The 15,968-nt window shown below is 34.6% G+C and overlaps 1 protein-coding gene across 1 annotated transcript in view; it reads right to left on the bottom strand.

The window, feature by feature from the left end:
• Positions 1–5,023: 5,023 nt before the first annotated feature.
• The window catches only part of LOC135071235 (uncharacterized), a 72,470-nt gene continuing 61,525 nt past the window's right edge, over positions 5,024–15,968 (bottom strand). The window contains exon 3 of the mRNA XM_063965017.1: positions 5,024–6,541. Within this exon, the coding sequence (XP_063821087.1) occupies positions 6,036–6,491 (456 nt within the window). The 5' untranslated portion in view covers positions 6,492–6,541 and the 3' untranslated portion in view covers positions 5,024–6,035. The remainder of the gene's footprint in view (positions 6,542–15,968) is intronic.

Below are 15,968 nucleotides of genomic sequence, written 5' to 3'. Positions count from 1 at the left end.
AGCTGGAAACTTAATCTAACTTTGAAAACCTAACCCAACTCTGAAAACCTAACTGGAAACCAACCTAACTTTGAAAACCCAACCTGACTTGAAAAATCTAACCTACACTCAACATCAAATAAACCGCACCTTCCGCGACGCGAACTTTAAAGATTTTCTTCTGACACAATCATGGTGCCCCAACAATATTGGTGTTATTTGAAAGCCCAATAAATATCCTTAAAGAAAAACACATTTAACTTCTTAATAAATGATTAACATATACCATAAATGTGACTTGAAAAAAGACCTCACTTTGGGCTCACCTCTGGGATCAATTAGACCAAATTTTATGATTATAAAACCAAATAATGATCATACGTGTCCTCTTTAACAGTTTGATAGCGATTAATCCCAACTTAACAGTTTTATAGCCATAAAAATTAGCTCAAGCGTAACTACCTATTTTTTGAAGAAGTGACTCTGGATCCTTCTAAAAACACATTTTTGGGATAAAAACCTTTCCTTTAATGAAATGAAGTTTAGAACTAGGCTTTCAAATGCTACCAATGTTGGTGGGAAGTGGGGATGCATACGTTTGAGAAGTGCTTGTTGCGGGAGGTGCGATTTATTTGATGCCGAGTGTATTATGAAAACCTAACATCGATGGCTCCTACGTATACTGGCGTAAGTGAAAAAAGTAAATTTTACAGGAGAGCCATTTTAGTGGCCAGAACCATATTTTTGGGTCATATCTTCTGACCTACTAAAACGAATTTAATGAAATTTCACATTTAGCCTTAACATGTAATGCTTTTGCTACTGCTGTTATCAATTTTTATATTTTTCTTATATATTTTGAGATTTTACGCATTGCCCTTTTACGTCGTCACATTTCTATAATTTCATGTATATTGTTCAACGTAAAGAGACTTAAATGACAACATAAATATAATATTTTAAGCGATTACTCTCTTTATTTATGCATGTAATTATTTTAATTGTTATCATGTGCTATATCAATAATAAATCAGTTAGAAAAAGTTGTTTAATGTATCGTTATTACGTTTTAACGCAAATACGCCCATATACTGTGCTCGAGATTTAGTTAGGTCTTTTAACATAATGTGTCATATTTTAAAAAATTATAAATAACTTGAAAAAATCGAACTGCCTAAGGTGGGAATTGAACCCACGATGCCTTACGCAGTTCGATTATTTCAAGTTATTTATAATTTTCAAATTAGTTTGAGATGCGACTCTTAACGCTAAAAATTAAATAACTATATAATGTGTCATAATTTATAAATAAAACAATTTGCTTAATATTTTCATGGCTTTATTTAAGATTTGGATTATAAAAAATATATATTTATGTAAGCAACTACTCGTATAGATTGACGAATCGTATGATTGGGCTTTATACGTGGCGTAGTTTTGCACATACGCCTATTTGCCTAAAATTTTATTTTGTATCTAATGGAAAAAATTTTTTTTTTCTTACTGACGTTATAGATTAGAGCAAAATGAAATCATTGCTTAAATAATTGGAAAAAGGCGTAAGCGGCAGTTTCGCCTTTATACGTAGGAGCCATCGACATAACTCTCAAAACCTAAATGGAAACCTAACCTAACCTAACTTGGAAAACCTAACCTAATTCGTCAAACCTAATCTAAATTGGAATCTCATCGAAAATTGAAAACCTGAACCAACTTTCAAAACCTAACTTTGAAAACCTAACTGAAAACCTAATTGAAAACCAAACCTAACCTAACTTGGAAAACCTAACCTATCTTAGAAAACCAAACCTAACTTGGAAAACTTAACCTGTGTCGCTTAACTTCAAACTCGGATAAATCCACTACCCTGTTCGGAGATATTTAATAAAAAGTGTTTATAGTCTTATTTTAATGAATTAAAAGGCAGTCTTTTTTAATTATGGCACTACTATTGAAGAAAATGATCCTGTTTATTCATTTCAGTATTTAAATCACGCATTCTCTCAAAAATTTAATATTTAGTTTGGATTTACCTTCATTTGATATAACGGAATGCAATTTATCCAACTTTGAAAAAACGCAATGAGGATTTATAGAGTTTTGATTTAATAGATTCGGATTTATCTAGTTATGAAAAAACACATGTGGTAGTGACGAAATCGCGGTATACCATCGATAGTCAAATTTGTAGCAGCAAACTGAATAGAACAATAAAACAAAATAAGAAAATCTAGTTATTATTTTATAAAAAAAAGGAAGTACCCAATTTAATTATTTTAAACACTATTCAATATTTCTTCAGTCATCTTCTTCAATTTCTTCTTCGTGAATTGGTCGCCCTATCACATTTTCAATATTAAGCATTTTTTATAATACATATTTCAATTCCACCAACAATGACCATTATGCCCAATTGGCTAAAGTGCGTTTCCAGCCCCTAACTTAAAGGAAAAAAAAAGTTAGTTTATTATAAATCATTTAAATAGATCAATATTTTATTTCACATAATTACATTTACAAATTTAATATATTTAGCAAAAAACTGCAAAACATATCCAGACGACCCAACTCCACAAAGCATGTCTTATATTCTAAAACTTACATGAACATACCTACACAAATTGGATCGGAGAAAGAAATGTACTCAATATTAGGTATATCATAAACATACTCATGTCCAAAATATTCTGTAACAATAGAAGGACAAAATAATAATCGAAAATGGTTAACACAACACTAGTGCCAACTCCAAATTCCAAACGACGCACAGGGATAGGTATTTCAAAACCGAGTTTTCGCTTTTTCCTCTTTCCTAAGGCGAACTTTTATATTAAGCCGCTTGCGGGCTTTAGTTGGTGACACAATTTTAATATAATTATCCATGGGAACTGTCTGAATATCGCAAATAAACAATAAAAAGCGGGAGCGCATGGTGCCACTGGTCGCCGAGTTTTCGTCAACTGGCGGCCATGTTGAAGAAATGCAATTACCTGATTGGCTCTCATGGACTTAGCTACGTTTGAAAAAAAATGTCTCATGGATCTATCTCTCTTAGATAAAATATTACGACTTTAACGGCTTATTTCTCAAGAACCACGCTGATTTATCCACGACTGATAAAAATGTTTAAAACATATTTTTTTTCTCTTTGATTTGACACCAAAATCTCAAAAAATCTTAGAATTGGATTTATCCGAGTTTGAAGTTAAGCGACACACCTAACTTCGAAAACCTAACCAAACTTGGAAAACCGAACCTAACCTTGAAAACCTAACATAACTAAAAACCAAACCTGCTAAAATGGAAGCTAAAAAAAAACTGAATACCTAACTTGTAAAACCTAACCTTGTTCTGAAAACCTTAAATAACTGAAAACCTAAATGTAAACCTAACCTAACTCGGAAAACCTACCCTCTGAAAATCTAACCTAACTTGGAAAACCTAATCTAACTGGGAAAACCTAACCTAACTTGGAAAACCTAACTTAACTTGGAAAACCTAACCTAACTTGGAAAACCTAACATAACTCGTCAAACCTAATCTAAATTGGAATCTCGTCGAACATTGGAAACCTGAACCAACTTTGAAAACCTAACCTAACTTGGAAAACCTATCCTAACTTGGAAAACCTAACCTATCTTAGAAAACCTAACCTAACTTGGAAAACATAACCTAACCTTGAAAACCTAACATAACTCTGAAAACCTAATTGAAAACCAAACCTGCTAAAATGGAAGCTGAAAAAAAAACTGAAAACCTAACCCTAACTTGTAAAACCCTACCTAATTCTGAAAACCTAAATTGAAACCTAACCTAACCTAACTCGGAAAACCTAACCTAACTCTAAAAACTACCTAAATGGAAACCTGACCTATCATTGAAATAATTTTTTTTTGAGTGGAAAAATGTTTTGCGCGTTGTTATTTTTCAACTTTCAAAAATCTACGGGTACTTAGCTTCAGAAAATCTATTAGAAAACCTGTCGGAAATGACTATGACCAGGCAGTCGAAACGGACATGGCTCTAAATAAGGAAAAATGAATTAATGGACTACTAAGGATTTTTATATTAATTAAAATTATTTTTATTTTTTCCTAGCCATTAAGAAAATGCGTATGCAGAATCAGACCCGCTTTTAAAACCCTGTGCAAATTTTAATTTGATTTGCACAGATGGCGTTAGTAAAAGTTATGACACCAACTTAGCAACTGCTGAAAGGGTAAGTCAAAGTATTAAGTACTGAAATAAATACCAAAAGAAACAGAAAACATCTCATTACTTGCTAATAAAAATTATATCTTTTACACGTAAAAACTCGTATTGATTTGTATATTCAGCGCCCTCTATCCAATTCTCTTGGTATCTTCTTGGAATGTACTTAGTTGGTATGTATGTGGTAGGAAATGTAGAGGCCGCCACTTCATATTATTATCATTATACTGTCAAATAGTTCCATTTTCTGCCGCGAGTGCATAAGATCGGGCTTATGTCAACATTCGTTTGGCAACATTATGTAGAGTACTATTGGAATATCTATTAAAGTTGTCTGATTTTTATAAATTGAACTACCCATTTCCGAAAATTGTTAATGGTTTCGACTCTGGGGATAGAGCATTAAAATTATATCTACAAAAAAGTAAAAGAATAGGTCAATAGATGGCGCCTCTTGAAAAAAATAGCCTTTGCTCTACTTACGGTCACGGACTCTTTTGTCCAAAAAATAATAACTACAGAACCTTAATAATATGACTTTTATTTTAATGTCTAAAAATATGAAAAAACCTCTCTACCTATAGGCAGAACTAGAGTGGGAAATGCTTTAAAGATTTTTATGTGGTTATTTATTAGGTTGATACTCTTTGTCTGTTTGCTGTAGGTACTTATCTTTTTCATAATACCTACCTATCAAGGAATTTTCACCAAAATTTTCGTTAATTATCATTGTCATCTATTAAAATTAATTGTTCTCTATTGTAATTTATTATTAATTACTTTTTGCGTCAAAATTTTAATTAACTAAGGACTGTGTAAAATAAACAAATGCTAAATGTGTAAAATTATGTATATTGAATTGTAATAAATTGTCACAACAATGAATTGCCTTGCGCCTACCTTACACAGTTGCCGTATTTTAGCCTTAACCTAAGACTTAAACTATCTTAATTACACAACTTAACGGTAAATCACAATTTATATCGAGATATTTATTATGTCTAAGTAACAATGGCCGATTGTTACCACGTTACCCCCCCACATCGGACTTAAAACTAGTAATAATAAAATTTATAGCAAGAAATTGAATCACTAGCTAACCTTATATTTAAATATAGTATTTCAGCTCGCAGTGAGTAAAGACTGCCACATGAAAGATTTTAATAATGTCCTGGTAAATGGGGAGAAGTAGAATAAAGTATCACCTTTCAAAATGCTTAATATTTGTATTTTTGTAATTTTAGATAGGATAACTAGGTTATATAATGTTAATTTCGTTAACTTCAGGAAGGCTAAAGTTAGCGAAATAATTTAGCGAAGTCTTCAGGCGTATTTTTCAGTAGGTAAGTATACTAGACTCGGTAATGTTAGGTACCTACCTAAGCTTTTCATAAATTGAGGAATAAAAACACTGAACAAGAAACGGCATTGTTCGATCAAACAAAAAAATTGCTACAAGCACCTTCCAAACATTTACAATGCAAAATAAAAACTATAATTTAACTGAGCTGTTCCGGTTTTTAAATGTCTTATCTTGACTTGATTAATAAGTAGGTAGGTAGTTAATGATGTTTAGTTGTTCATAGACAAATACGAAAACAACAATTTAATGTAGAGTCCGTTGGTAGATTTCCTGCTTTCATGTGGGAGCACTTTACAAAGCAAATCCGCTTGGAATTATATCTATCAGCTACATTACAATCAGTCAAAGTGTAGCTCACAATAAACTGTAGTTATTCAGTACAATAGACATTTTAAATATTCATATACAATTGACATAGAACACGTGAATCCAACATTCAGGGGATGTGGGGGAGTAACGTGCGTGCCCGGCTTCAGTTGGTTTATCTCTTGTTTTTGTTCTTCATGGTCAGACGCCGCCAGAAGCTGGTCTTCTCGGCGGGGGGCTGCTCCTCACGCGCCTCCTCGCCCCTCGTCTCCCCCCGCAACATGTCCAGGAACGTGGGGTCGTTCTTCCGCACGTTTTTCTCGATCTTCACAGCTTCGGCACTCAGCTCTGCCTTCAGCTTCTCCGGGCTCGTGTTCTCCACCTTAAACTCGTTAGGGTCTTCCACGAACGCCTGCTGAAGGTCACGCATGATCTTTTTCCGAATAGTCTTCTTCATGCTGAGGTGTCGTTCGAGCGTTTTCACGTCGCCGTTGGCGTACGAGCGGTAGTCGTCCTTTTTCTTCTTCGACTTCTTCGTTTTGTCGTCATTGTCGTCGAAGCTCTTGGTCTCGTACTGCTGGTTGAGCCCGAAGATATCCCGGAGATGAGGGATGGCTCGCTCGGAGGTCATGGTGGCGCCGTTCACGCCTGGCTTGGATCACAGACACCTCATCTCGAATCCTGGAAAGGAGAAATAGGATCTTTGAATAATTTAATCAAATAATTAGCAAAATTGTTTCGCAATGCTGAGAAAATTAATAGATTATTACTTAGAGACTTAATACTTGTAACAAGGCTTATAAAAAACTGTAATTATTACACTTTTGGGGATATCTTCTCATCGCGTAATTCTAATTATCTAACAATTTTTATATTGGCTATGCACATTTTGTCTTCGTTTTTTCATCGTGCCTGAGACCAATTGAACAGTCCAGCTAGATAATAGCCATATGCTCTCTAAGCAAGCACGCCAAATATTCTGGCCGTTCTAAGTGCCACCCCAACAATAGGTGATATCTCCGTCCGATAAATCAGTAGCCCTGACGGATCACGCGAAGTTCGGAGAGTGAGCGGCACAATGGCGAGATGTAGTGCGCGGGCGCCGCGTAACTGATCCGAGCAGTTAACGACTTCCCTTAGGACGCGGACTTATGAGAACGAAAGCTGGGCTAACACAGTCTATACACATATGCATAAAAAATACAACGAACAACAAACGTCTTGAAATCATGGACTGAAACTGAGTAGGTACTTTGAAGATTTAACAAGTTAGTACAGATATCGGATGTAAAGGGAGACGGTTGCCGCTTTCATTCGATAGAGATTGATTTAATTATACATAAGTGACACTATGGAAGTCAGTATCCCATGCATCCCGGTTATTTTTTTTTATAAAGATGTTGATTATAAAATAGGAATGTTAAACCAAAAATGTATCTGCTCTCCTGCTTCTGTTAAGTAGAAACCTTTTTCTTATTTCTCGAAGAAAATATAAAATCGCAGCTGCTTTCTCTAATAAAAGCAAACCCGCACCAGTAACGAATAAGACAGAATATTCCAGCTTTTGCTGGAAATGCTCAATTTTTCACAGCGACTATAACACTTTTGCGCTGCAGTGTACCGCAAGTGCATTGTTACGAACGTGGCGAATATAATAAAGTGCGCTTGACTGCGCTCTCGGCGAACAATGCGCTCGGCTTAGCCTGAAGATACAAGATACAATCTCGAGTCCTTCAGTTTTCACGACTAAAAAGTCTGGGGCTTAAATTATAATCTAGCTTATGCTTCAAGGTAAGTGGACATGAGTAGTAAGAGTGAAAAGGAGAGGCGTGTGCCTAAAAAGATAATGGAAAAGCAATATCTATGAGCAAACTTATAAGATGTTCTGACAAAGCGAAGACTGAAAAAATCTGTTGAACCTCGGTTTACCTACTCGTATTGACCGAGCTTTTTATGATTCATTGATTCCATTAACAATTGGCTTAATTCCGTATACCTACTTATTTTTTTTTTAATATCAAGTTATTGTTTTAAACATTAACGTCTGCTTAAGCCAATGATGATATTCTGAATTAATTTATGGATATGGTTTGCTTCACTGCCTATACCTACTGCAAATTAATATAATTCAATAATTGAAACCCCAACGTTCCTCTCGAGTAGAGCAAGCTGAAAACCAATAGATCCAGCTAAATTAAGAACAGAACTGATGACTACTTGTAAACCAAACAACATCACTCATCATGTCCCGAAACAGTTAATAAATATTTCGTTAATTTCACGTAAACGCGTTCAACAGCTTACTTAGCAGTTAAGGAGCCTCGCACGCCCAGCTCGTAAATAGTCGTCAATGGCTCAGCAGCTGACATTAACATTGGCGAGGTCAGTGCACTTTACCTAACTCCACACGAGCGCCATCTTGCGTGACGTCATACGGCGGTTACGCTATTTCTGGTTTTGCGATTATTCCGGAGTCCTGACCAGTTTGGGCGGCGACTTTTCTTCGCAATTGTACTTTGGTCATGTTTGTAAAGCTGTAATTTGGACTTTAATTATATTTTATGTATATTATTAAAAATTATCATATGATTATTTTATTCTGTCATCACTATTAAAAGGAACTACGTAGTTTAATGATAAAAATATGATGTTTGAGGATTTCCACTGCACGAGAAAGAGATTAGGAAAATGGAATACAATTTGAATTTTTTTTAGTTGAAACTAGATTTAGGTATAAGTAGGTTACTTATTTTTGCTACGTAATACAAACAACTACATAACAAGGGAGCTGTTGGAACACTTCGAAATACTTATTTAGGTCGCAACTCGCAATTTAACCATCCAGGGAAAACTTTTTAAACGTTTTATTTTAAAACATGAATATTCCAACTCGATTAACAACCGCGCCGATCGGACTCGAACAAATAAATGGAAAAGCGTACGAATAAATCGAATATTTTAATTGCTCTCCGCTAAACCTCGTTCCCATCAGAGGCGATTTATTGGGGCATTGATACGACGTTCATTTGTTTACTGGCCATAAAACTGTATTCTGTAACGATGTATGCATGTGTTTCATAATTTAAGTGACCAATTTTATATTTGGCATTGCACTACTTGCTTTTGTTTTTAAGAAAAGTGCCAGAAACTCTATCATAACTATGAAGCAAGAAAGTTATAGCTTCACTTTTTCCGACATTTTGATTTGTTTGATATAATTTTATTAATGTTAAAATGTAAAGGATGAGTTTTGTTAATATGCATAAGTACTAATTACTTATTCTAACAATCATTAAATAAATAGGTTAGGAACCCATGCTAAATAGTCAACTTGTAAAAATACCTACTAGTTTTATCACGAAAAACTTTGGTCGTTAATGTAACTGCAGGTTAACAGCATCCGATTTGAGTCATCAATCACTAGTAGGTTCAATGTACATCTTAACTAGGCTTCTAATGATTTCGAATATGACTAACCCGATGACAAACTGGCGCTCTAGTAAAGTCATACGAGGAAAATGATTACAGACTCCAAGAATATGAATAACGAGGATTCCGTCAACTGGGACCGCAATTAACTGGGACCGCGGTCCCAGTCGCCGGATGCGTAAAAATTAAATTATTTTCTTCCGGCGACTGGGACCACTCATGGATTTTAGTACTGTACCAATTTTGGATTGAATAATATTTTCTTTTAAGTTATCTATGAGTGGTCCCAGTCGCTGGAAGAAAATTATTATTTTTTTATGGATCCGGCGACTGGGACCGCGGTCCTAGTTAATTGCGGTCCCAGTCGCCGGAAGCCTCGAATAAGAGGAATAACATGGTATTAATTGACCTCTCGCTTTTGCATGTCAATGGGTATGACAATAGCAACAACAAATTAAATTTCCGTGGTGATGAATCTACAAATCGCCATAAGACAATGTAACAATCAATTCCGAGATTGTGATCTTTGAATTCATACGTTGTCTACTTTTGAACAGTATCCAATTACCGAATCGAAGTATTATACTATTATATTATACCTTTAACCATAGCTAACGAATGTTAGTTTGCAAGTATTGTATAGAGTGCGATTCGTATTCGAAACATTTGGAAAGGAATTCATCAAAATTGGCTCTACTCGATTGTCCAACGTCGAATTCGTGGTTTTAGAAGGCATATATCAAGCTAAACATTATGGTGAATGTGGTTTCAATTGGTTTTATGTAGCAACAAATGTATGCTTCGATATGCTCTCCACCATGATAATAATTTAATAATTAGTACGTCTTCTAGTGCATGTTTATCACACTTTGAATCAAAACCTTCCAAGCACACGTTTCATAAAATTATTTGATTAAATTACAGCAATCAAGCTAAAGTGTTTGCATCGTTTCAGTTCACATAGAGTCATAGAAGCCTGTAATTTGATTGGTAACACAATAATTGCTGGGACTGGGCGTTGCGAACTGGACGTGTGTAGTAATTGTCTACGTAATGTAGCCGAATTAGTTGCCGAAATAAACCCATTGAGATGTGCGAAGATAAAATTCAAATTCTATCATTTAGTTTGCTATGAGTTTATAGGTTGTATAAATGCATAGATAGGAAATACTATTAGTTGAAATGCTGGTTATTTAAAAGTTATTTACAAGGAAATTTTATAAATATCTAAGGAATAAGAAGTTTCAGGGTAACTGAAAACTGGCTTCTGTTCGTGCCCTAGTAATTTCACCCTACTCACTCACAGAAAGTTACTTCTTATCTATGATAAGGATATATTATTATAAAAACACCCTTTTCGATTACCACTCTGATCCAATTACAAGTGAACGGCTCTACCTCTGCCCACCAAAGGAGACTTGCAATGAAGCTTAACTTTTAAATACATAAAATTCTATATTAAAACTCCGTTATCCGTTGCACATTACTAAGTAAGTACTTGCACGGCAACGGAGTCGTCCTTGCGGGTTTTACCGCGCATAATAATAAGTATTGTGATATCATTAGTATCATTACACAAGTGTTCACTCACAATGCCGACTGTTGTTCTAGACACACTCTGTTTAATATAATTTCAGAGACAATAAATATGATGGCAAACACCAGACGGGTGCGCGAACGTCTTGCATCCTTGTCACGGTTTGAAGACCTATGTGCTATTTTATTTTAATTCTTACTAAATAAAAATAAGTTATTGTATGTAGAGCGTATGGAATACTGCTCTAGCAAGAGTAGACAATTCTTACATTTTTATCCTACATGTAACATACAAATTAATGAATATTATGTCTAAAAATACATAGCAAGCAAGGAGGAAAGCAGTGCAAAGTTTAGAAAGATTAAACGCTTAGATCACTAATTAGAATTTCATACAAGTAAAAAGCTTTAACATGAAATAATTTTACGCTAAAAGTATGTCCATGGAAATTGAAAACTTAATAAGCCAGTAATGCCAGTAGACACAAGTAACACCGTGTGTAGTCATCTTGTAGCCAAAAGAATCCAAAAATCTTGTCAAAGTACAAAAGTATTTCAATAACTCTACGCTTTCCCCTCGTGATGTAGAAAACTCTACTTATTGATTGAATGAAAACTAAAAACTCATAAAACTCATTGTTTTCAACACAAACTCAGTTTACAGGGTAATCAGAAACTCAGATTCTATAGGTTTTTGTTTTAGTTATAAGTATTAACAGTAAACTCATCTGACAGCTGGCAGGTTATTTATTATGCGGCGAGAGACGCGCGCGTTCCGTTTCGCCCTAATTCGCGCGTGCGTGTCACCGCGATGCGAACTTACTTTTGTTTTCAATGTTCGGAATTCGGGATTTCGGTGCCGGTTCTCGCTGGCCAGTTTGAGTAAATGGAAAAGATTCAATTTTTATCGAGAAAAAAAAAGAAATAAGAATTTTCTTTTTTATTTTAGGGCCATGGTTAGATGCGAACCACCATAGAGGTTATGAGAGAATATTTATGTTTTTAATTTAGATTAGAACTATTAATTTAAAATAGGACATAGCTAGGTTAATGTTTGCTTCTTATCTATTCCATCTAAACGTAAAATCCTTTGAAGAACCTGTCATTTACCTACTTGTTCTTCATATTACTAAAATGTAACAAAATCTATTACAATTTTATTCATAATAGCACAAAGTTTTGTGATTCTAATTACATAGTTTTATTTCAATTCTTTACATAGCTTTTTGTGATTTGGGTCTGCACACAATTACAAAAAAAAAACATAATTTAATAAAAAGTCAATTAAGAAGACAATCGCAGTTACAACGTTCTTAATTAGTTAAAAAATAACAAACTCATCATTAGAATAAGTCTAATAAATGAATTCGGCATCTACCCTAGAAATTGATATCTTTTGTGTTGAACTTGTTAATTAGTTAATTGCGTCGGAACACGCAGCTTATTAATTTATGTAATTAAAATATGCATGGCATTTGTGGGTCCACCCTATGCGGTGTCATGGTACCTAGTAGCACTGATAAATTGTTTTTAACCATAGTATTTTGTACTTGTCATATTGATCAAGCTTTATTAATTATGAAAAATTGGCAGCACGTCCCTAAAAACAGTAGGTACTATTTTTTTTTCATATCTACCATGTTTTGCGGGTCCTGGCAGTTTATCTTTTCCCCGGGACAAACTTGGCCTTCACTGGTTGGGTTTACTATATTGGCGGTCAAGCTGGAAAGGGAACGAGAGGTGGGTATAGTACCGTATACCTAAATACGAAAATTTTCAGGTACGAGATTTTCAAATAAGATTTTCGCTCTCTAGAGTAGGTCATGAAATATGTATTTATTTCTCCACAAAAGTACGCCGTTCCCAGTTTCCCAGGGATCGTGAACATGACTCGAATTCGTCATGTTTCTTTGCTTTGTTCGTTACTTAATTGGTGCGGAATGCCGCGTTCCATTACATTTCATTAAAGATGTCTCGTTTTTTACTTTGTAGGACGTCAAGGGCAAAAAAATTGGTGAGTAATACCACAGAATAATCAAACAAATACCAAAGAATCAAACGTGTGCGACCTTAATAGCTGTTCTATTTGTTATTTTCGTGGATAACGGTGCTGGTTGTGCATTTATTTAAGATATATCTGTAAGACTTTTTGTAAAACCGTTTGTACAATTGTTTGTTATCCCTAATAAAATAAAATAAAAATAAAAATAGAATAATAATAAGTACTTGGTAATACTTATAAGTTGTATGACGTATTGTAACCTCAACAAATTCCTAATAAAAGCTTTCAGTCTTTAAAAACGTTGCTCTTATATTGCTTGTATGTAGCCTACATGCGTTGCTCTACCAGCATTTTGAGTTGTATTTGAAAACAGCTGTTGAGAAGACGCACTTTACTAATTCGCTAAAGTTATTCAGTAAACTACTTTTGTCGATTGTCCCTCCACACTATTAATTGTCACAAAGAAAGTAAATATAACCTTGTGTCATATTTAGGACGAGTATATGTCCACTGGATAGAAAACCAATAAAGACCACCTTTAACCAAACCCTTGCTTTTTAAAGGAAATCTTTAAGTATGATATACAGCCTCTTAACCTAATCAGTAACAATCAGAGCCTCAGCTTCAATGTTGAAGTTCAGCAGCGGGGCACAAGCAAGGGTTCCCACGTGGTTGGATAATAGCGTTACTTAAGCAGAGTTGCGCAAGCGCAAGCGCTCAAGGTTCGCTCGTGTGAACGGCACAATGCGAGGTGTCGATGGGGTGGTGACTAGTGATATGATATCATACTTTTGTAGTAAGTACTTGGTGTTTTTTCTGTTTTAAGACTCTATGGTCGAGTGTTATGTTATTTATTCATAGTATGTAGGCCCTTTTCAGGAAACTTAAATGCGTCCCACTTCTGGACAAAGACACCCTAAAGATTTCCACAACGACCGTTCCTACGCTGCTCGCATCTATTGTCCAGCAGTGGACTTGACAAACGAACAAAACAGCCGTCCCAAATATAGCTTGGTTTACTAGTACCACTTCGGAAAATATCGACTGGTACTGAGAAGAAGTGGCGGAAGTAACTCGTCACCTTCCTTTCCTTCCTGTTCCTTGTAATTATCATCCAGGTCATATACCTACTCATCTCCACTGCACGAGCACAACCCACTCTTATACCAGAGGTAAATGAAGGATTCAGTCCTACACCCTCAACGCTTGCCAGACGGGTTGTGGACGCCTGTTGAACAGTAATCCATACTGTTCTCTGGCTGTGTACTTAATATTAACAAAAACATTCTCACGAAACCAATAATGAAATCAAACTAATGCTTTCCCATAACAAAAACTTGATTAATTTATAATATTATGTTTCTGTAAAGCGATTCTTTTCGTGGTTTCCCATTTTTTCCTAAATTGAGATCCTTCTTAATTTAATATTTTTAAGAGATCACTAGCTACTGAACAAAGGTTTTATTGTGTCTATTTTAGTGAGTAATTAACTAACACGTCATCTTAGCTGCTCTGCAAAATATCATCTACTCATATTACGACTACTTCTTATAATATAAAAGATGCCACAGCCTTGCTTTTGGCGCAGTCGTTCGTTTACGTACAGTCTTCAAACCTCGATCCTCATCAATAAATAAATACCATTGCAAAGTAGACTCTGCTTAATTACCTATATGAACTGCATGCTCTTTTTTATCTTGCATCAAAGGATTTAGTAACCACTGATTAATGATGGTCAGTATGAAACCGAGAACCAAAGACTCCATCAATTCTGCACATTGTTTGAATAGAGGAAGATCAATCAAGATCAGTTCAACTATAAAAGGCTTTGCACTTACTGTTAAGGTGACTGATGATTTAACATTTAAGAAATTCATTAACTTTTAATAGGATAATCCATATTTGAAATAAATCATCCTAAATCTATGCTAATCAGATAATATTATAGCACTTTTAGATTGAAGTTGGTATCAAGCGTCCTGAAAATTGTATTTGTTTCAAAAATCATAATAATTTTACTTCGATGCCTATACATACACACATTCGTACATACCTATCCATTTAGAGACTATTTCGTATTTTATAATCGTGAATAAGTAGGTACAGCTATTATTTGATATTTTGCTTCAAATTAATACAGACAACATACGGTTTAAAAACGGAGTAAAGTCAACCCTATAATATACCTACAACTATTCATTTTAATTAAGTAAAATATAAATAAAGTTTAAAATAGATTTAAGTACACCATGTAAGTCTTAAAAAGTTAATTGTGCCTCCAAGGAAGTAGAGAAGTGGAGTTTTCAATTTCCTAATGAATCTCATGACCTGAAAAGGAAAAGAACAAAACTTTCCAGTTTGCGGAGTTTCCTGAATGGATTGAGGACGGGACTTCTGCTTCACTTGCTCTAGATAGGGGTCGCAAATAAACAAGTTACTACGGGTAAAAGATTACAAATAGTGCACAATTTTCCACCATTTTCCACCTTATTATGCTCTTATGCAGAGTCGTACTTATTTAAACAATTTAATTTAAAGTTACTACAAAGGTATATACGTTGACCTTCAAGAAAGGAGTCATTTTTAGTAATCAATATTTTCATTTATTTTTAAAACAACGACGTACTTACTAACATAAATGAACAACATAATTATTATTGGTGACTGTGTATAGTGCTGCATTATTCAAGATAGGTAGTGATTTATATCTAATCCTGTCTAATAAATAATAATACTCTTCAATAGTAAGCTAAGAAGAGGCACTCAGTCTAGATAGGTACTACAAGTGTAACTAATGTACAACTAGTATCATAAATATAGCTAAAGCAATGTTTCTATCTAGAAGCCCGAAGAGAAAACTAAAGCAAAGCCCTACAAATACAATTTCCCTTTGCAAACGGTTTCATTTCATTAATTTCCTTCACTCAATGAGACATTACGTAATAATCGAAGAAAACTAGGCTCGGTAACAAGAGAAATTCATTACAATCAAGCTTGATTCACCACGCTCAGTCTCAGTTCGGTCACTTGATACAGTCATTAGATATTTCTCCTCTCTCTAATTAATTTCAACAGTAATCAAAAGGTTAAAGACTAATTCATTAGCAATTAATTCATTCTGGAGTTAAATAATTTCTATTC

The sequence above is a fragment of the Ostrinia nubilalis genome, chromosome 4, assembly GCF_963855985.1.
Source record: "Ostrinia nubilalis chromosome 4, ilOstNubi1.1, whole genome shotgun sequence".
Classification (NCBI taxonomy): domain Eukaryota; kingdom Metazoa; phylum Arthropoda; class Insecta; order Lepidoptera; family Crambidae; genus Ostrinia; species Ostrinia nubilalis.
This window is presented reverse-complemented; position numbering and strand designations above follow the sequence as displayed.